This window comes from Oncorhynchus gorbuscha, linkage group LG07, assembly GCF_021184085.1.
Source record: "Oncorhynchus gorbuscha isolate QuinsamMale2020 ecotype Even-year linkage group LG07, OgorEven_v1.0, whole genome shotgun sequence".
NCBI lineage: Eukaryota > Metazoa > Chordata > Actinopteri > Salmoniformes > Salmonidae > Oncorhynchus > Oncorhynchus gorbuscha.
Genome location: NC_060179.1, coordinates 64,145,331 through 64,168,072, shown reverse-complemented (window position 1 = coordinate 64,168,072; position 22,742 = coordinate 64,145,331). Strand labels below are relative to the sequence as shown.

At 45.4% G+C, this 22,742-nt stretch overlaps 1 protein-coding gene across 1 annotated transcript in view; it reads right to left on the bottom strand.

Annotated features, from left to right (window-relative positions):
- Positions 1–10,401: 10,401 nt before the first annotated feature.
- LOC124039031 overlaps positions 10,402–22,742 on the bottom strand; it is a 37,455-nt gene continuing 25,114 nt past the window's right edge. Inside the window, exons 5-7 of the mRNA XM_046354914.1 lie at positions 15,155–15,228; positions 11,392–11,505; positions 10,402–11,196 (exon numbers count right to left, since the gene is read on the bottom strand). Of these exons, the coding sequence (XP_046210870.1) occupies positions 10,402–11,196; positions 11,392–11,505; positions 15,155–15,228 (983 nt within the window). The remainder of the gene's footprint in view (positions 11,197–11,391; positions 11,506–15,154; positions 15,229–22,742) is intronic.

Sequence of the window (22,742 nt, the reverse complement as noted above, 5' to 3'; positions counted from 1 at the left end):
ACAGAGCTGCTCTTCCTCCCGCAGAAGACCTGCCCGCTCCAAGACCTCTTGATCACAGGGGACAACTCCACGGTGTCTCCCTCCCGGTGTGCAAAGAACCTTGGCGTGACCCAAGACAACACCCTGTCGTTCTCTGCAAACATCAAAGCAGTGACTCGCTTATGTGAAACTTATCTTGTAAAAAATATGTATGATACACTGTGAAAACCATAACTTTACGGTAACTTACTGGCAGCCAATTATCTGTAAATTGCTGTAAAAAAATAGTGTGTTACTGTAAATCACAAATAAACGTTGCTTTAACAGTATATTACTGTAAATATTTTTTTTCCAGTAATGTAGTGTTAAACCAAAGTTTATTTGGAATTTACTGTGACATTCTGTATCTTTCTTACAGTAACTGTCTGCCAGTAAGTTACCGTAAAAACAAGTAATATTTTTTGCAGTGTAGTAAAAACTTGGTTGTCCTTCTGAAACAATTTAACATGTTCCCTAAATATCTTCAAGGTTAGACAATTATGCAATCTATGCATTCAATTAAATTGTAATAAATACATTATAAATACATTACTATTAAGAAGCAAAGGTGCATCGCCCCAATAAGGTCACCCTACTGTATATAAGGCCAATATTTAAGCCCGCATTGGGCCCACATCGTGCCAATGTGGGCATGTTTGCTTATTTCAGGCAATGTGAGTGCTGCCCTCACCAGATATAGGCTGCCCACACTAGGCCACAGTGGGCCAATGCCTGTGGGGTTAACATGGAGCTGATGAGCAAAGGCGCATTTGCCCAATGTGGCCAGTGTTTTAGATGCATCGTGGGCCCAATGCAGTAGCGGGAATGAGTGTGTGTGTGTGTGTGTGTGTGTGTGTGTGTGTGTGTGTGTGTGTGTGTGTGTGTGTGTGTGTGTGTGTGTGTGTGTGTGTGTGTGTGTGTGTGTGTGTGTGTGTGTGTGTGTGTGTGTGTGTGTGTGTGTGTGTGTGTGTGTGTGTGTGTGTGTGTGTGTGTGTGTGTGTGTGTGTGTGTGTGTGTGTGTGTGTGTGTGTGGTGTGGATCACATTGTGTGTTAATGATAATAATTAGAGCAAAGACTGAGTTGGAACTGTCATGTTTTGTCATATATTGTCATGTCTTGTCTTTGTGCTTTCCCTTCTGTTCGTTTCCCCCTGCTGGTCTTATTAGGTTCGTTCCCTCTTTCTATCCCTCTCTCTCCCCCTCCCTCTCTCTCTCTCTCTCTATCGTTCCGTTCCTGCTCCCAGCTGTTCCTCATTCTCCTAAACTACCTCATTTACTCTTTTCACACCTGTCCCCTATTTTGCCCTCTGATTAGATCCCCTATTTCTCCCCTTGTTTTCCGCTTCTGTCCTTGTCGGATCCTTGTATGATGTTCGCTGTTCTGTGTCCTTGTTTCGCCCTGTCGTGATTTACCTTCTTCAGATGCTGCGTGTAAGCAGGTGTCAGTGACAGCTACGACCGGTGCCTTCCCGAAGCATCCTGCAGTCTGTGGTCGAGTCTCCAGTCTGTCCTCGCTACTACGAGTGGATTTAAGTTTTTTCCTGTTTTGTTTGATCCTTGATATTTCCAGGAGTATTACTTTTGTCCTATACTGGAATAAAGACTCTGTTTTCGTTAAGTCGCTTTTGGGTCCTCATTCACCGGCATAACAGGAACACTTTGGACCTCCAAGGTGTGTAACCAACTTCCATCAATCCAGTGAACACATTTACAACATGCTGAAAAAGATTAGGTTTGTTTAGAATTGTTTCATTAAATCAAGATCATGCCTAGCCTTCTGTGTCCTTTACTGTAGGTGTCATCCACAGGACTGAGCACATAGATGTCCTCATGTGGAGAAAGTCTTAGGAAAAAACTCAATTTATTTCAGTTTGTTTGCATATTCTTGCAAAAACCCTGTGGGGCACAGCACTTAAATCAATTTATTGCAAAAAGTGGCCCATGCTGCAGGCTATTTTGTTTGTTTTTCTCATTTTCCCTTCTTCCGAAGAGGAAACCGTAGTAACGGTAGTGTTTGATGTCAAAACAAAAGAGGAAGGACAAGAAGAAGGAGAAAGCAAAACAATGGTTAGGGGATCTGTGCTCAATTATAGGAAGACACTAGGATGGAGAGTCATTTTTTGTTCTAGTAGCGAAAGTAAACATAAAAGACGACGAAGTGGTTCCTGCCAATTAGAAGACACTATTTCTGACATGATATATGTTATTTTGTAACACTTTTCTTGGGCACCCATTCAGTATTATGTGTGAGGGGGGAAAAACAGAGAAATATTTCAGGCCTAATAACCTCTCTTTCTTAGAGGCAGGGCAGTCAAAAAAAATAGATTTGTCTATGCTGTATATATACTGTATTTCCACACTACGAGGTAGAGGGCTGCATTCCCGCAGGACCTGTGGGTCCCGACAGAGATAATCGCGGTGCAGTCGGCATTTTTCATACAACGATGGGAGCGAGTTGTCAGACAGATGACTTAAATGTGTTGTCCAGCAGACTACGTGGAAACAGTCGTCTTTCTGCTTTCTATGCATTGGCCTCGGCATACCTATTGTATATTAGGCTATAGTTAACTACATTAAGGGACTGCGGTTGGGTTCAGGACCTGTTCTTGCAGTAGCGGGTGAGAGTCGGTAATAGCTCGTTTTCAGGTTACACATCCCTCTCATTAAGGTCCTCCAATTAGGCCCTTCTCTCAGACCACTCCCACACAGTCCAAAATTCTTGCTACATGGAGACAGCCAGAGACCTGGAAGTGTGGAGCCAGGACAACAACCTCTCCCTCAACGTGATCAAGGCAAAGGAGATGATTGTGGACAACAGGAAAAGGAGGACCGAGCACGCCCCCATTCTCATTGACGGGGCTGTAGTGGATACATAGCCTCGTTATTGTTATTTTATTGTTGCTCTTTAATTTTTTACTTTAGTTTATTAGTAAATATTTTTCTTAACTCTTGTTTTTCTTGAAAAGGCATTGTTGGTTATGGGCTTGTAGGTAAGCATTTCACGGTAAGGTCTACACCCGTTGTATTCGTTGCATGTGACTAATACAATTTGATTTGATTTTGAGTAATTGCATTTTGCTAATCAGCTATTATTGTTTCTTTTTGGCCATTTTAATTTAAAACAATTACAGTAAGGTACTTATTTGTTACCCAGAAATGATTTGATATTGAGATAAGAACGGCTGCATTTGACCTTTAAAGAAAAGGAGACGTACTGTAGATTGTCTCTCTCTCTCTCTCTCTCTCTCTCTCTCTCTCTCTCTCTCTCTCTCTCTCTCTCTCTCTCTCTCTCTCTCTCTCTCTCTCTCTCTCTCTCTCTCTCTCTCTCTCACACACACACACACTCCTCTCTCTCACCCTTCCCTCTATCCTCTCTCTCCCTCATTTCTTTATATTTCTCTTTCACCTTTCCTTCCCCCCTCTCTCTCTCTCTCTCTCTCTCTCTCTCTCTCTCTCTCTCTCTCTCTCTCTCTCTCTCTCTCTCTCTCTCTCACACACACACACTCCTCTCTCTCACCCTTCCCTCTATCCTCTCTCTCCCTCATTTCTTTATATTTCTCTTTCACCTTTCCTCCCCCTCTCTCTCTCTTTCTCTCTCTCTCTCTCTCTCACACACACACACACACTCCTCTCTCTCACCCTTCCCTCTATCCTCTCTCTCCCCCATTTCTTTATATTTCTCTTTCACCTTTCCTTCCCCCTCTCTCTCTCTTTCTCTCACACACACACACTCCTCTCTCTCATCCTTCCCTCTATCCTCTCTCTCCCCCATTTCTTTATATTTCTCTTTCACCTTTCCTTCCCCCCTCTCTCTCTCTTTCTCTTTCCTACCTTAACTCACATTCTCTGACATTCTCTCTCTCGTTCTCCCCCTACTTCTTATTTATTTTATCCTCTCTTCTATTTTCTGTAATCTCTGAGAGAAGTGTCCACGCCGGACGTCAAGCTGTGTAGCCAGCTGACATCTGACACAGCCCAGGGAACGCAGTCAATAAAGCCGTCTAATTGAGTGCCACTGGCTGGTGTTTATTGACTAAATAAGACCTGGGAATTAGGTGTGCCTCCGTTGGGCGCCCCTGGCCTGGTTGTTTCCCTGCCGGCTGACAGCTGTCTATTGCTCATCCATCACAGGCTCAGCCCTGTCCTCTGCATGTCAAAGGAGAGAGGAAGAGAATGGAACTGCCCCCCCCCCCTCTCTCTCTCTCTGCTTGCCAGGTGTGTGTGGTTGTGTTTGAGTGTGAGAAAGAGGAAGGGGTAAAGTGTGCGTGTGTGTATGTTTTTCTATCTATCTAGCTGCCTGTGTGTGTGTGTGTGTGTGTGTGTGTGTGTGTGTGTGTGTGTGTGTGTGTGTGTGTGTGTGTGTGTGTGTGTGTGTGTGTGTGTGTGTGTGTGTGTGTGTGTGTGTGTGTGTGTGTGTGTGTGTGTGTGTGTGTGTGTGTGTGTGTGTGTGTGTGTGTGTGTGTGTGTGCATTTGTGTGTGTGTGTGCATTTGTGTGCATGTGTGTGTGAATCTTTCTCTGCATGAGAGTGTGATGGGATGCACAATGTCCATCCCATCGCAACAGGAGCTGGTAAGATGACAGCTGAGCAGCTTTGTCATGATAAAGCAGGCCTGGCTGGTAATTAATTAACACTCTTCACTCCCACCACTTCTAAACACTATCTCTGCAGCAGCGTTGGTGCTAACTGATAAGATGCCCACTGCTCCGCATCGCTCTACCTGCTTAATTAGGGGACAGGCATGCAGAGCCACAGGCTGAGTGGTGACAAAGAAAACTATCTGCCACTCAGCTGTTCAACAGCACACAGCCTTATCAGAGCCCCGCTCTCTCTCCCAAATGAACGCTAATACTACGATAACAGGCCGTCGTAGCCGCCCGCATGCAGCCATTAAAGTGACTTTATCTGACCAACACGCCTGTACAGTCAATTTGCAGCGAGGTGAGGTGTTGAGGCGTCCTGATTGGTAATGGTTGTGCAGTCAGAGATGTGAGAAAGTGCTATGAGGTGTGAAAAACACAACACACCTCCTTCTAAAAGGCTAATCTTCATTCTCCTTCTTCCTCCCTCCTCGTCTTCGATCACTCGTTCTCTCCCTCTCCATCAATCGTCCTCCCTCCTCCCCTCCTTCTCTCACTCAATCTTCCTCCTCTTCCATTCCCTCTCCTCTTCCTCTTTCATTCCCCCTCTCCTCTCATCTTTCTCTCCTCTCCTCCCGACCCCTCTCCTTCTCTCCCCTTCTGTCTCCTGTCCTCCTCTCATTCCCTCTCTCCTCTCCTTCTATTGTGCAGTGGGATCCCAGGTGCCAGGTGGAGGAGATAAGAGGAAGATTGCTGCGGACCGACCGGAGACGCCCCAACACTAGCGTTGCCGCAGTGACAGTGATGAATGAGCGGGCCGACCCTCTGATAATTCGTCACTCACAGCCAGAGAGGTCCATTAATCAAAACGAGAGTGGTGACACCACATCCTCTCCTCCAATACACACCTTCTTCTACTCCTCCATCGTCCCCTCTATCCACCCCAGGCACCACATCCTCTCCTCCAATACACACCTTCTTCTATCCCTCCATCCTTCCCTCTATCCACCCCAGACACCACATCCTCTCCTCCAATACAAACCTTCTATCACTCTAATCCACCCCAGGCACCACATCTTCTCCTCCAATACAAACCTTCTTCTATCCCTCTATCCACCCCAGGCACCACATCCTCTCCTCCAATACACAGCATATTTTCTATCCCTCCTGTAGCTCAGTTGGTAGAGCATGGCGCTTGCAATGCCAGGACTGTGGGTTGGATCCCCGGGACCGTGCACAACTGTAAGTAACTTTGGATAAAATGGTCTGCTAAATTGTTTATATTATCTACTCCCAGCACCACATCCTCTCCTCCAATTTTAAAGTACTTCTATCCCTCCATCCTTCTCTCCTTCTCTTCTCTCTCATGCACTTACCAGCCACAACACAGACACTCCGACCGTGACTAAAACAGCCAGCTACTTGACTGACTGGAGGCTACACCTGTATATCTGAAGCTTCATGATGTTCAAGTTGCAGGGTGTAGAAGGGGGAGGGACCTAACTCAACTCTCATTCTGACTCATGATAGCTTCTGACTGGGTGTTGTGGAGCACAGGGTAGCTGCCATATGGAGAGTTTGTCCTGCCATAGGGAGAGGGTGGAGCACAGAGGTGGCAGGCATATGGAGAGGTTAGCCGCGGGACAGCTAGAAGAAAAGCACCAGCCACAGGGAGAGAGCGGGAGACATAGGGAGGGGCTGGAACTCAGCGGCCTCACAGCCAGAAGAAGGGCACTCTGTCCTGGGTAAGGTTGAAGGTGGGGAGATGGCGCTGGGCACTGTGAATGGATTGATTGATCTTCTGCTGCTGTAATACATCGGACCTGTCCCCTGAGGAGAGAGAGAGGGAGAGAGAGAGAGAGAGAGAGAGAGAGAGAGATGGAGAGAGATGGAGAGAGACAGAGAGAGAGATGGAGAGAGACAGAGAGAGGGAGACAGCGAGAGAGAGAGAGAGAGAGAGAGAGAGAGAGAGAGAGAGAGAGAGAGAGAGAGAGAGAGAGAGAGAGAGAGAGAGAGAGATGGAGAGAGAGAGGGAGAGAGACAGAGAGAGATGGAGAGAGAGAGGGAGAGAGACAGAGAGAGACAGCGAGAGAGATGGAGAGAGACGGAGAGAGGCAGAGATGGAGAGAGAAAGAGAGAGCGATGGAGAGAGAAAGAGAGAGAGATGGAGAGAGTCAGAGAGAGAGACAGAGTTAGATTGTTGCTCTTTGAATATTTGGTGTTTGAATGTTTTTCTCCTCCTCAGACTCTGCCAGTCATAGGCACAAATCACCACCATGTTACCTCTCCAGAGAGCTGCCCATTACCTTGGCTACATATAAAAGTCATCTAGTTAAGCCACCCCCACCCGACGGGGGCTGTCAAGGCTGTTCAGACGGGTCAATATGCAATGTACCCAAAACCCCTCTCATACTTAAGATGAGATTGAACCTGTTAGCGCTTAGTCCAATAGACAGACAGGACCAGGGGACACACCTCTGGTTTAGGATGCATCCCAAATTGCACCCTATTCCTTACCAGAGCTCTATAGGCCTTGGTCAACAGTAGTGCACTATAAAGGGAATAGGGTGACATTTGGGACACAGATTTAGGTTGTTTTGACAGGGAGATGTTTTTCTGTGAGGAGAACAGAACAGAACATATCTCATTAATGAGAGTAGGGCCCTAACCTGCATGACTCTGACATGGGGCCCCTAATGAAAGCAGACACACAAACACACACATACAGTACACACACACACACACACACGAATGCACAGACACACACTCAATTTTCTATTTTCCCTGTCCTTATGGGACTGGGCTTAATTAGCAATGGCTGTTGTTTTTCAAGCAGAACAACTCACGCTGTCGTCCTGGAAGACCCCTAACCAACTGCAACGTGTTTCTCTTTCCATTAAACAACGTCTGCTAAAAGAAAAACAGAAATACTTCATGAAGAAATGGCGTCTGTTTGTTGAAAGACTTGAGGGAAACCCAGCCGTGAGATGCCCAGCAACCCAGAACTCCCAAACGAGGTAAATTCCTTTTTTGGTCTCTTCAAAACAACACCAAGTCCTGCATGAAAGCCGCTGTTGTTCTGGATGACTGTGTGATCAATCAATCAAATTGATTTATAAAGCCATTTTACATGTTATAATGTGCTGTACAGAAACCCAGCCTAAAACCCCAAACAGCAAGCAATGCAGATGTAGAATGACGGTGGCAAGGAAAAACTCCCTAGAAACCGAGGAATAAACCTAGAGAGGAACCAGGCTCTGAGGGGTGGCCAGTCCTCAGGCTGTGCCAGGGGGAGATTATAACAGTACAAGGCCAAGATGTTCAAACGTTCATAGATGACCAGCAGGGTCAAATAATAATTATCACTGTGCTTGTAGAGGGTGCAACAGGTCAGCACCTCAGGAGTAAATGTCAGTTGGCTTTTCATAGCCGATCACTCAGAGTTGGAGACAGCAGGTGTGGTAGAGAGAGTGAGTCGAAAACAGCAGGGCAGGGAAAAGGTAACATGTCCGGTGAACAGGTCAGGGTTCCATAGCCACAGGCAGAACAGTTGAAACTGGAGCAGCAGCATGACCAGGTGGTCTGGGGACAACAAGGAGTCATCAGGCCAGATAGTCCTGAGGCATGGTCCTAAGGCGCAGGTCCTCCGAGAGAAAGAAAAAGAGAAAGATAAAAAGAAAGAGAAAGAAAATTAGAGGGAGCATACTTAAATTCACACAGGACACCAGATAAGACAGGAGAAATATTCCAGATATAACAGACTGACCCTAGCCCCCCGACATATAAACTCTCCGTGGTCGAAGTGAGTAAAACAGGTTAACAATCGCAAAGCCACCGGGCCAGAAGGAATACCAGGGTGCGTTCTCAGACATGCGCAGACAAGCAGGCAAGTGTCTTCATTGACATGTTTTTATTCCTCCTTGTCCCAGTCTGTAATCCCAACATGTTCCAAATTAACCTGCCTAAATGACTTTCGCCCTGTAGCACTCACATCTGTAATTATGATGCCCTTTGAAAGAGTGGTCTTGACACACATGAGCACCATCATCCCAGAGACCTGGACCCACTCTAATTTGTATATCACCTAAACAAATCCACACACAATCTCAATTACACTTCACACTGCCGTCTCCCACCTGGACAAGAGGGAACGTAACTATGTGAGAATGCTGTTCATTTACTACATTGCAGCATTCAACACCATAGTCACCTCCAAGCTCATCAACAAGCTCCGGACCCTGGGACTGAACACCTCCCTCTGTAACTGGACCCAGGACATCCTGACAGGCCAGGTGGTGAGGGTAGGCAACAACCCCTCTGCCAAGCTGACTGTACACTCTGTACACCCACGACTGCATGGCTATGCACGACTCCAACACCATCATCATGTTTGCTGACATCATGACATGGTAGGCCTGATGACCGACAGCGATAAGACTACAGATCAAATGAGCCATCTCCCCTTCTCTCGCTCTCCCTCAATGTCAAACTCCTTCTATCCTCTTTGACTCTTACGCACTTTTCCCACCAGATCAAAGTCACGATATCACTAATATGTGTTGAAACTGCCAGAAAACTTGAATAAATATATGAACTACATATTCCTTTATGTGTGTAAATTATTAAAATACCATTACAGTCTACAACAGCCACACGCTCCTCCAGGCTTCAGTAAGGATTAGGTTAAGACAACTCTTATAAAGTACAGGGCATTCAGGAAGTGTTCAGACGCCTTGACTTTTTCAAAATGTCATGTTATTCTAAAATCAAATTGTTTTTCCCTCATCAATCTACACACAATATCTCATAATGACAAAGCAAAAACAAGTTTTTAGAAAAGCTGAAATATATGCAGTTAGATTTGGGTATGTCATTTTAGGCGAAAATTTGAAAAACTGTCCGATCCTTTAGTGGTTTTAAGACGTGAAGGTCAGTCAATGCAGAACATTTCAAGAACTTTGATCGTTTCTTCAAGTGCAGTCGCAAAAACCTTCAAGCGCTATGATGAAACTGGCTCTCATGAGGAACGCCACAGGAATGGAAGACCCAGAGTTACCTCTGCTGCAAAGGACAAGTTCATTAGAGATAACTGCACCTCAGATTGCAGCCCAAATAAATTCAAGTAACAGACACATCTCAACATCAACTGTTCAGAGAAGACTGCTTGAATCAGGCCTTCATTGTTGAATTGCTGCAAAGAAACCACTACTAAAGGACACCGATAAGAAAAGACTTGCTTGGGCCAAGAAACACGAGCAATGGACATAGCTGTGTCTTTCTGAGACGCAGAATAGGTTACCGTATGATCTCCTCATGCGTGGTTTCCACCATGAAGCATGGAGGAGGAGGTGTGATGGTGTTGGTGTGCTTTGCTGGTGACACTGTCAGTGATTTATTTAGAATTCAAGTACAATTTAACCGGCATGGCAACCACAGCATTCTGCAGCTATATGCCACCCCATCTAGTGTGCGCTTAGTGGAACAATCATTTGTTTTTCAACAGGACAATGACCCAAAATACACCTTTAAGAGGTATTTCACCAAGAAGGAGAATGATGGAGTGCTGCATCAGCTGGCCTGGCCTCCACAATAACCTGACCTCCACCCAATTGAGATGGTTTGGGATGAGTTGAACTGCAGAGTGAAGGAAACATTTACATTTACATTTAAGTCATTTAGCAGACACTCTTATCCAGAGCGACTTACAAATTGGTGCATTCACCTTATGACATCCAGTGGAACAGTCACTTTACAATAGTGCATCTAAATCTTAAAGGGGGGGGGGAGAGATGGAATACTTAACCTATCCTAGGTATTCCTTAAAGAGGTGGGGTTTCAGGTGTCTCCGGAAGGTGGTGATTGACTCCGCTGTCCTGGCGTCGTGAGGGAGTTTGTTCCACCATTGGGGGGCCAGAGCAGCGAACAGTTTTGACTGGGCTGAGCGGGAGCTGTACTTCCTCAGTGGTAGGGAGGCGAGCAGGCCAGAGGTGGATGAACGCAGTGCCCTTGTTTGGGTGTAGGGCCTGATCAGAGCCTGGAGGTACTGAGGTGCCGTTCCCCTCACAGCTCCGTAGGCAAGCACCATGGTCTTGTAGCGGATGCGAGCTTCAACTGGAAGCCAGTGGAGAGAACGGAGGAGCGGGGTGACGTGAGAGAACTTGGGAAGGTTGAACACCAGACGGGCTGCGGCATTCTGGATGAGTTGTAGGGGTTTAATGGCACAGGCAGGGAGCCCAGCCAACAGCGAGTTGCAGTAATCCAGACGGGAGATGACAAGTGCCTGGATTAGGACCTGCGCCGCTTCCTGTGTGAGGCAGGGTCGTACTCTGCGGATGTTGTAGAGCATGAACCTACAGGAACGGGCCACTGCCTTGATGTTGGTTGAGAACGACAGGGTGTTGTCCAGGATCACACCAAGGTTCTTAGCGCTCTGGGAGGAGGACACAATGGAGTTGTCAACCGTGATGGCGAGATCATGGAACGGGCAGTCCTTCCCCGGGAGGAAGAGCAGCTCCGTCTTGCCGAGGTTCAGCTTGAGGTGGTGATCCGTCATCCACACTGATATGTCTGCCAGACATGCAGAGATGCGATTCACCACCTGGTCATCAGAAGGGGGAAAGGAGAAGATTAGTTGTGTGTCGTCTGCATAGCAATGATAGGAGAGACCATGTGAGGTTATGACAGAGCCAAGTGACTTGGTGTATAGCGAGAATAGGAGAGGGCCTAGAACAGAGCCCTGGGGGACACCAGTGGTGAGAGCGCGTGGTGAGGAGACAGATTCTCGCCACGCCACCTGGTAGGAGCGACCTGTCAGGTAGGACGCAATCCAAGCGTGGGCCGCGCCGGAGATGCCCAACTCGGAGAGGGTGGAGAGGAGGATCTGATGGTTCACAGTATCGAAGGCAGCCGATAGATCTAGAAGGATGAGAGCAGAGGAGAGAGAGTTAGCTTTAGCAGTGCGGAGCGCCTCCGTGATACAGAGGAGAGCAGTCTCAGAATGAATGACTAGTCTTGAAACCTGACTGATTTGGATCAAGAAGGTCATTCAGAGAGAGATAGCGGGAGAGCTGGCCAAGGACGGCACGTTCAAGAGTTTTGGAGAGAAAAGAAAGAAGGGATACTGGTCTGTAATTGTTGATCGGAGGGATCGAGTGTAGGTTTTTTCAGAAGGGGTGCAACTCTCGCTCTCTTGAAGACGGAAGGGACGTAGCCAGCAGTCAGTGATGAGTTGATGAGCGAGGTGAGGTAAGGGAGAAGGTCTCCGGAAATGGTCTGGAGAAGAGGGGAGGGGATAGGGTCAAGCGGGCAGGTTGTTGGGCGGCCGGCCGTCACAAGACGCGAGATTTCATCTGGAGAGAGAGGGGAGAAAGAGGTCAGAGCACAGGGTAGGGCAGTGTGAGCAGAACCAGCGGTGTCGTTTGACTTAGCAAACGAGGATCGGATGTCGTCGACCTTCTTTTCAAAATGGTTGACGAAGTCGTCTGCAGAGAGGGAGGAGGGGGAGGAGGATTCAGGAGGGAGGAGAAGGTGGCAAAGAGCTTCCTACGGTTAGAGGCAGATGCTTGGAATTTAGCGTGGTAGAAAGTGGCTTTAGCAGCAGAGACAGAGGAGGAAAATGTAGAGAGGAGGGAGTGAAAGGATGCCAGGTCCGCAGGGAGGCGAGTTTTCCTCCATTTCCGCTCAGCTGCCCGGAGCCCTGTTCTGTGAGCTCGCAGTGAGTCATCGAGCCACGGAGCGGGAGGGGAGGACCGAGCCGGCCTGGAGGATAGGGGACATAGAGAGTCAAAGGATGCAGAGAGGGAGGAGAGGAGGGTTGAGGAGGCAGAATCAGGAGATAGGTTGGAGAAGGTTTGAGCGGAGGGAAGAGATGATAGGATGGAAGAGGAGAGAGTAGCGGGGGAGAGAGAGCGAAGGTTGGGACGGCGCGATACCATCCGAGTAGGGGCAGTGTGGGAGGTGTTGGATGAGAGCGAGAGGGAAAAGGATACAAGGTAGTGGTCGGAGACTTGGAGGGGAGTTGCAATGAGGTTAGTGGAAGAACAGCATCTAGTAAAGATGAGGTCGAGCGTATTGCCTGCCTTGTGAATAGGGGGGGGGAAGGTGAGAGGGTGAGGTCAAAAGAGGAGAGGAGTGGAAAGAAGGAGGCAGAGAGGAATGAGTCAAAGGTAGACGTGGGGAGGTTAAAGTCAAAGATATTCAAAGACTTTTCCCAAAGCCACTCCTGCATTGTCTTGGTTGTGTGCTTAGAGTTGTTGTCCAGTTTGAGGTCATGGTTTCTCTGTAGCAGGTTTTCATCAAGGATCTCGCTGTACTTTGCTCTGTTCAACTTTGCCTCGATTCTGAAAACTCTAAGCGGGCTGTCATGTGACTTTTACTGAGGAGTGGCTTCCATCTGGCCACTCTACCATAAAGGCCTGATTGGTGGAGTGCTGCAGAGATGGTTGTCCTTCTGAAGGTTCTCCCATTTCCACAGTGGTACTCCAGAGCTCTGTCAGAGTGACCATGGGATTCTTCCTCAACTCCCTGACCAAGGCCCTTCTCCCCCTGATTGCTCAGTTTGGCTGGGCAGCCAGCTCTAGGAAGAGTTGGTGGTTCCAAACATCTTCCATTGAAGAATGATGGAGGCCACTGTGTTCTTCGGGACGTTTAATGTTGTAGGAACGTTTTGATACCCTTCCCCAGATCTGTGCCTCGACACAGTCCTGTCTCGGAGCTCTATGGACAATTTCTTTGATCTCATGGCTTTGTTTTTGCACTGACATGCACTGTCAACTGTGGGACCTTATATAGACAAGTGTGTGCTTTTCCAAATCATGTGTAATCAATTGAATTTACCACAGATGGACTCCAATCAAGTTTTAGAAACATCTCAAGGATGATCAATGGAAACATGATTCACCTGAGCTCAATTTCGAGTCTCATAGCAAAGGGTCTGAATACCTATGGAAATAAGGTATTTCTGTTTTTGTTTTTTTTACACATATGCAAACATTTCTAAAAACCTGTTTTTGCTTTGTCATTGTGGGATATTGTGTATACATTGCTGATTGTACATAGACAAGAAACAGAGAGTAGCAGCGCAGGTGAAGAGTGTAAAGGTCAGAGACTTGGCAGTGCGGTGCCAGAACAACAACTTCTACTTCAACGTCAGTAAGACCAAGGAGCTGATTGTGGACTATGGGAGAACGTGGGGAGAGCACTCCCCCATCCACATTGATGCTGTAGTGGATCTAGAGCTTCACGTTCCTTAGGGTCCTCAACACTAAGGACTTAACATGGTCCACACACTCTCTCCCCTTCTCACCCCATTCTCTCATTATTTCCTCCTCTCTCCGTTTCTCGCATCTTCTCCCCTCGGCCTAGAGCATAGTTTAGCCCCCCGTCCAGAAAAAGCCATGAAAATCCCCTCAGAACCATGTTCAGCGACTCCATCTCTCATTAGCCTACCTACAGTATCTCCAAATGCCAGCTCATTCCTCAACAAACAACAGCTCAGCTCCTTCCTTTCTCATTCTTATGCCTTCCCTTTGTCAAGGAAAGAATCAATTGTGATGAGGAAGTCAATGAAGGAAGAAGAACTCCTTTTGAATTTGTTGCTTGGAGATGAGGAGTGAGTTATGAGAGAGGGAGGAGTTTCTTGGGAAGAAAGTTGGTTGGATTTGACCTGTGTTTGTGGTTTCTGAATAACTGAATAATACAGTGCGGTATTAGAGAGGAGATGGGCAGAGGCATCAGCAGCTCCAGACTCTCTTTGGGGGGAGTCTGTGAGCTCTACCACCCGTCACTTGGGGATGAGAGCCAGGCGATAAACAGGGAACAGAGAGGATCTGCAGCTGTCTTGTAGCTGATGGGAAATGGAATGCAGCATAGATTACGGGCTCATGAGTGGCACAGAGGTCTAAGGCACAGCATCTCAGTGCTAGATGTGTCACCATAGACACCCTGGTTCAAATCAGGGCTATATCACAACTGGCTGTGATTGAGAGTCCCATAGGGTTGTATACAATTGGTCTAGTGTCGTCTGGGTTTGGCTGGTGTAGGATGTCATTGTAAATAAGTATTTGTTTTAATTTAAGGATCCGCTCCTTTTTTTTTTCAATTTTTGCCTAAAATGACATACCCAAATCTAACTGCCTGTAGCTCAGGTCCTGAAGCAAGGATATGCATATTCTTGGTACAATTTGAAAGGAAACACTTTGAAGTTTATTGAAATGTCAAAGGAATGTAGTACAATATAACACAATAGATCTGGTAAAAGATCATTAAAAAGAAAAAGTCTGGAAGTCTCCCCATGAGATGACACTCCAGGGCCTATATCATTTTGCTGTTCCTCCTCCTTTCCTCCCTTCTTCTCTTTTTGCTATCTTCCCTCAATTTGGCTTCCATCCTACCATCTTGAGCCATCTTTAAGCCCCTGTGGTTGTGGTTGTCTTGCAGTCATATATCATCTCCTCCTCTCCCCCTTTTAACCCTTCACTGCACAGCTGTCTTTACACTGCCCCAGACCACCTGTCAAAGTGATGGTGATGGTGTGTAGACCCCCCCTCCCTGCCGACCCTCTTCACCTGGAGTGAGGGCCCTGCCAGGCTGCCTGGTCCAGGCCTCGGTGCACCCTGACTCCCTGGCTCATCTGCACACAATTAAGACATTAACAAGAGGAGGGAACTACGAGTCTCATCTCTCAGTCTTCTCCTGTGATTCACTCTTATTCACTCTCAGCTCTTATCAAAGAGGCTAGAATGAGTCCCAAATGGTACCCTATTCCCTATTTAGAACACTACTTGTATGCACTACATAGGGAATAGGGTGCCATTTGGGACAATACCAGAATAAGACATCTCAGCTTATTATAGAGACTCCTCCTGAGAAAGATACTGGTGGCCTTCAGCATGCAGAATGGATATGGGACACCGGGATGGGCATTTCTTATGAAAAATCAAGAAAACATATATAACTAGGAGGTTTTGTATCCTTTGATAAATCTTTCACTAGCAAGGCCATCTCCAGCTGGCTAGGTGTTTTATATGTTTTCTTCCCTGGTCGAAGTGTCATGGCCCTCCATCTATTATCTATCTCCTTCTTATCTACTGTTGACTTTTCTATCTGATCAAATCAAATAAAAAATATATACACATATTTTTAAAAACCCAGCCTCCATCCCTGCAGGAGGTCTTTTGCCTTTTGGAAGGCCGTCATCGTAAATAAGAATTTGTTCTTATCTTACTTGCCTAGTTAAATAAATAAATACATCTGAATCTGATAGACTGTCCTTTTCTCGGGCTTCCTACACAGACACAGACCAGAGCTATTGTTCCCATAGGTCTCTGAGTGAGTCAGTCAACTACAGGCTGTGTGTGCCTGCAAGCATGAGGTGCTGGTGAAGGTGCGCGAGCAGCCTGGCAGGGAAGGACAATTACCATCCTAGCTTATCTCCATTTGGCATTGTCACATCAGTTTTGATTTCAAACGGATTTAGGTGGATTAGAACCAAGCTGCCTACAGAGGCGAACAGTGTTTGGAATTGTGAGTTTACTACTTTCTAAAAGCCAGGGCCGGCTCTAGCCTTTTAGGGGCCCTAAGTGAGATTAGTTTATTCTGCTCATTTTGCCATGACGCAGAGAGAAAAAATATGCAGTTTCACAGCCATTCTTGCCAATTTTGCCATGGGGTGGAGAGTAATGTTTTCAGTCTTAAAGCTAATTTCCTGAAATTCTACACATTTTTCCATGATTTACAGTATGCCATGTTAATGATATCTGAGTGAAAGTGACTAACAAAATCAATGGGGCCACCTGAGTGCCTGGTCAGTATTCGGCCATGATTACCACAAGTTTAGATAGCTGGCTAAACTAATTTACCAAACTGTTTCCTGACATGGCTAACTGAGTGACTGTCAGTAACTGACATAAAAATATAAAAATTGCTGATGCACAACCAAAGTTTGAACATGCACCGACTGAGTCCCCCCTCCAAAAAACAGATATACTTTTTTTTGTGTTGGTGGCCCCCTAGCGGCCTGGGCCTTCCTTCAGCAATCACTTATGTCGCTTTTGCCTGGAGCTGGCCCTGTTAACAGCACCTGTCTTGTTATTAAGTGATAAAAAATGGGTTTCCATAGAGAGATAGCCCTAGACAGCTGAAGATGGGGGGGGGGAAGTAAACCATGTGTTATGAATGGCCTCACTCCCCCGCTCTTCTCTGTCTTTTTCATTTGTCTTTTTCAGCAGGCGCCAAAATCACATATAGCCCTGGCTAACCACCCACACGCTGCAAATGCCAGTCAAAAACACTGATTATCTTCATTCTCAGGAAGTGTGGAAATACCAGGATAGTGTAGGAATTGTTTCGACAGCCATATTGAACCACTTTGCTTCTTTGATGTTAAAAACGTAAAAAGTGGATTCCAAAACAACTATTGATCCTCTGCTGCTTTTCTATACTGCAGAGAGTGGGCCTGCATCTCAAATGGCTCTCCGTTCCCTACAGTAGTGCACTACATTTGATCAGGGCCCATAGGGTTCTAGTCAAAAGAAGTGGACTATACTGTATAGGGAGTAGGGTGCCATTTGGGACAGGCACTGAAAATACATTGACATGGGCTCATGATATGCAGATGAGAGGCTCTCAACATAACATTAGTTGGTAGTGACGGAAGAGGCTGCTCCTCTGCATATGTTAATAAAGCCGTCATCCAGCTAATTGAGCTTCATGTTGTTAGTGGCTGCTTAATATATCTTATAGAGAAAGACTTACTTTCCTTTCAGTTCTTGTAAATCGTCAGCATACCCCAAAATGTGTACGTTCAGACCGCAATAGTGTATAATAGGGAAATCATTATAAATAAAAAAGATTGGTAACATATTAGCTTTAAGCTGCTCTATAACTGTATTAAACAATATATGTTTTATTGTCACATACACAGGATAATTGCAGTGAAAAGTGTTTTTATTACAGTGTCAGCCATGGTAATACGGCACCCCAGAGAAAAGTAGGGTTAAGTGTCTCGCTTAAGGGAACGTTGACCTTGTCAGCTCGTGTATTCAAATCAGCGATCTTTCAGTTACTGGCCCAAAGCTCTAACCGCTAGGCTACCTGCAACCTATTAAAAAGAGTTGTTAAATTTGTACCCACACATGTTGACAAATTGTACATGCAAAGCAAGAAGGCTTGATCTCAGAATAATGTCCTTGGACATGTCCCAAAAGGCAACCAATTCCCTTTATAGAGCTCTAGTTAAAAGTAATGCACCACATTGGGACCAGGGTGCCATTTGGGATGCAGTCCTCATGTTAACATGCTGAATAAGCCATAGTGGAGCAGAACTGAACAGTGCATTAAATATTCATAGTGATTCTCAGCCTGTCGCTGAGGTGGCTGTGAGTGTGAAGTCCCATTTTCCAAAACTTTTCAGGTACAGTGGTTCTCCCTTTGAAAGTTTTGAGCTTATGCCGCGACCATTTGTGGTAGATGGTGGCAGATTGTGGTAAATTGCATCATTCTGGCAACAATGGCTGACACTTCAGCGGCACCCCGCAAGCTGTGCTGCAGTACATCACAATTTTTAAAGGAAGAACCACTGTAGTTTCATTAACAGTTATTTTCCCATTCCAGAATCGTTTGGCCTTTCGTCTGTCATTTCAACGTAATTCCTTCTGTCAAAGAAGATCCACTATCCTGCCAGCTAGGGCCGGGCCACACGCACACACACACACACACACACACACACACACACACACACACACACACACACACACACACACACACACACACACACACACACACACACACACACACACACACACACACACACACACACACACAAGAAAAGATAAGCAGAAAATAATCAAAGCAGAGAGTGGAGCTACTACTGTTTGTGCTTATAAGCCTCATATGCACACTTGGACATGCACACGCACGTGCACACACGCAAAAAATGTTAAACAAGCAAAGAAACAAGGCAGGGAGCAGAGCTAAAACTCTCTGTGCTTAAGAACCTACATGGCTGTCTTTGTCAGAAGTGTCTCGGGTGATTGGCTGAGCTGATGGTGCTTTGTAATCAAGCGTCTCTGCCTTCCTTCCCATTGAAGACAGCTGATGGTATGTGATGTATCAGCTCTGTGTGTGTGTGTGTGTGTGTGTGTGTGTGTGTGTGTGTGTGTGTGTGTGTGTGTGTGTGTGTGTGTGTGTGTGTGTGTGTGTGTGTGTGTGTGTGTGTGTGTGTGTGTGTGTGTGTGTGTGTGTGTGTGTGTGTGTGTGTGTGTGTGTGTGTGTGTGTGTGTGTGTGTGTGTGTGTGTGTGTGTGTGTGTGTGTGTGTGTGTGTGTGTGTGTGCGTGTGTGTGTGTGCCCCTGCGTCTGTGCATACGTGCGTGCATGTGGGTATGTTTGCTCTCTACAGTATATTCCACCAGGCCTCACCGGTGTGTCTGTGTGTGTGTCTCAGTGAATAATGCACAGCTCCCTCCATCCATACAGAGCTAGCCTTGCGAGGTAAGGGGCTCCTGCTCCTATGCTCCCAGAAATACTAATGATGAAGTGCAGGCAAAAAGCCATACGCCCGTTTGCCATCCATCTAGCCCCTCCTTATTAATTAGCAAAACACACACACACACACAGCAACATATATTCTCCTGTGTGCTCTAAACACTAAATACACCATGTGGCCTCTGCCTGAGGTGTATTCATTAAGTGTTGAATTAGTTTAATTACCATTTATTCATATCTATTATGCCTCATTCAGCTCAGGCACATTCTAGAACTCTGGAGGCTACTAAGAGATGTTCTTGTCATTGGCCAACAAACATTTTAATTAAAAAAGATGCATCTTCTTGTATGTTTTCAGAAACGCAAACTCTAAGGCAAACAGAGAGAGTTTCCGCAACTGCAGGCAACAGAGATTACAGAGTGTGTTGTCGTTTTGATTACGGAGTGTGTTACAGTCTGTTAGCTGTCAGTTAAACTGCGCAAAAGTGAAAATGAAACAAACCTTGAGTGTAAAGTTTAGGCATTAATTAGTTAACGTTTGGGTTAAATGTGCTACACAGGACATATATTTTAAAAAATTGCATTGTAATTTCGAAAATGTCCATAATATACCTGCAGTAATAGTGAAATGATAATGTTTCACAGTATTACTTACCCGTGTTGTGATTAGCTGTTGAGCAGCACTATTGTCAAAATGGGAAAGCTGTTTTGACTTTGTGGCTGTGTTGTCTAGTGGAAATTGGGTTAAGTGGGGCAGCAGGTAGCTTAGCGGTTTAGAGCATTGGGCCAGTATCCGAAAGGTTACTGGTTCAAATCCCTGAGTGGCATAGGTGACAAATCTGCCGATGTGCCCTTGAGCAAAGTGCTTAACCCTAATTGCTCCTGTAAGTTGCTCTCAACCAGTGTCTACTTTTGTGACTAATGACTAAAATGTATTTAAATTTAAGTGGCCATTGTAAAAATTGCTCTGTAATTTCCTGGCTGCTAAAATTCTACACTGTTCACTCAATTTCACTTTATGTGAGAAAACATGCACAGAATAGTGTAGGGAATCATTGTACCATCTATCCAAAGTAAAAGTCTCAACCGCGCGTCTCGGTCATGTTTTGGGATACGGGCAGATTTAAAAAATAATAATAATAATAAATGATGCAGCCTAGCGCTGTTGCAATTCACCTAGCTTCCACATAGGGATCAAATTCTGATCAAATTCAGTTTAGGTATGAATTCAGAGTGGTTAAGGTTAGGGTTTAGCTATTTGATTTTACTCCACAACCTCCACAATTGTCATGGGACTCCTCGGAAGGTTTTGTGCCGAATTTTTGTTTGTTAAATATGTCAAAAAATGAAAAATATCCTGAGCTTTCTATATCTCCAAGATACAGGTCAGACACCTCAAAAACTTACTCCTTATGATGCATTATTTTACTGTCTGTTTTGCTGTTATAAGCAAATTATAAGCTATTATAAGCAAATTGTTGATTCTAAATTTTAAAAAAGATATACCTACAGGGGTCCTAAAATAAAAATATATATAATGGTATGACCATCTTTAAAAAATTCCATATGTTCTCCCTCTCTCACATGGAAAGTACAGCGATTGTCTTGAAACGGCTTGTCCATCCGTGGCATAAATTGCACAAATATAATCTCTCTCTCTCTCTCTCTCTCTCTCTCTCTCTCTCTCTCTCTCTCTCTCTCTCTCTCTCTCTCTCTCTCTCTCTCTCTCTCTCTCTCTCTCTCTCTCTCTCTCTCTCTCTCTCTCTCTCTCTCTCACTCTCACTCTCACTCTCACTCTCACTCTCACACACACACACACACACACACACACACACACACACACACACACACACACACACACACACACACACACACACACACACACACACACACACACACACACACACACACACACACACACACACACACACACACACACACACACACACACACTGCCCAGCACGAATTTGAGCAGCTGGATGTCCACTTTGGCCCTGCCAGTCTAAAGAAAATCTATTTCCCTACTACAACCGCAACCTCCCCTTCCGCCACCACCTTCACCACCATTTGCTTTACACTGGCGTAACCCCCCGTCCATAGTGCTGAAACTGTGACATGTCTATGCAGCTTTCTGTGGTGCCAGGGCATGTAGCCGATAGTTTAGCTAATGGATAAAAGCTTATTGGTAGGCCTATTTGGTCGTCATTTTCTTATGTTAAGCGTAACATTTCAAAAAGCTATACACGGTGTCGCAATGCTGCCATTTTGACTGCTGACTGGCGTCAACAATGTAATTAATTGGAAATTCAAACATTGCAGATTGTTAAATAAATGTTCAATGCAATAGAATACTGATCAGGGTAGCCTAGTGGTTAGAGTGTTGGACTAGTACCTGAAAGGTTGGAAGTTCAAATCCCCGAGCTGACAGGTTACAAATCTGTCATTCTGCCTCTGAACAGGCAGTTAACCAACTGTTCCTAGGCTGTCATTGAAAATAAGAATTTGTTCTGAACTGACTTGCCTAGTAAAATCAGCTACCATTTATTTTTATTTTTTTACAACTGTCCTGTAGATCTTAACGAAATGAAGACCACTTTTTTGGTTTAAGCCCTCAAGAACAGTTGACCGCTAAATATTATAATCTGCCTGCATCTGCCAATTTATTGGCTGTTCAGTATCCAGACAACCTGTCCCCAGAACTTCCTATACAGTTAATATTTTTCCATAACGTTTTGAGGCCGGCAATTAAGGAGAATGAGAGGCTCAAGTAAAGATGTTACAGAACTGCTGTATTTGAATCACCACTCCCTTCTGCCCTGTTCCCTGATGTTGCTATGGGAATCAATCCCTTGAACTGCACAGAGATCATTTTCGAAACTAAAACTCATGAAGAACTACCTAAGAAGCATTAGGCTCTCATCTGAATCTTGCTTTTGGACACCTGAGTAAGCTCCACTTATTGCACTAGTGCCTTCATAGCCTTGACCACAGCATTTGTTCACCGATATCCCCTTACTTTCCATCAGTTCCATATTTTATTTTTGAAGGCCCGAGGCTCTTTTTCAGTCACATTCCTGAAGCTCAAGAAACCTACCCTTAACTCCTTAGTACATATTGACATTTAAAAGGTTTATGATGTACTTTTTGGAGGGTTACTCTCGTGTCCATGACGACTTCCTTGTAGAGTCTATGCCCCTCCCTGTTGCATTTAAACTCAGTTTTTCACAATTCCTGGCATTTAATCCTCGTAACAATTCCCTGTCTTAGGTCAGTTAGGACCACCATTTCATTTTAAGAATGTGAAATGTCAGAATAATAGTAGAGATAATGATTTATTTCAGATTTGGTTTCTTTCATCACATTCCCAATGGGTCCGAAGTTTACAAACACTCAATTAGTATTTGGTAGCACTGCTTTTAAATTGTTTAGCTTGGGTCAAACATTTCAGGTAGCCTTCCACAAGCTTCCCACAATAAGTTGGGTGAATTTTGCCATATTCCTCCTGACAGAGCTGGTGTAACTGAGTCAGGTTTGTAGGCCTCCTTGCTCGCACACGCTTTTTCAAAATGTATGTAGAATCGAGGTCAGGGCGTTGTGATGGCCACACCAATACCTTGACTTTGTTGTCCATAAGCCATTTTGCCACAACTTTGGAAGTATGT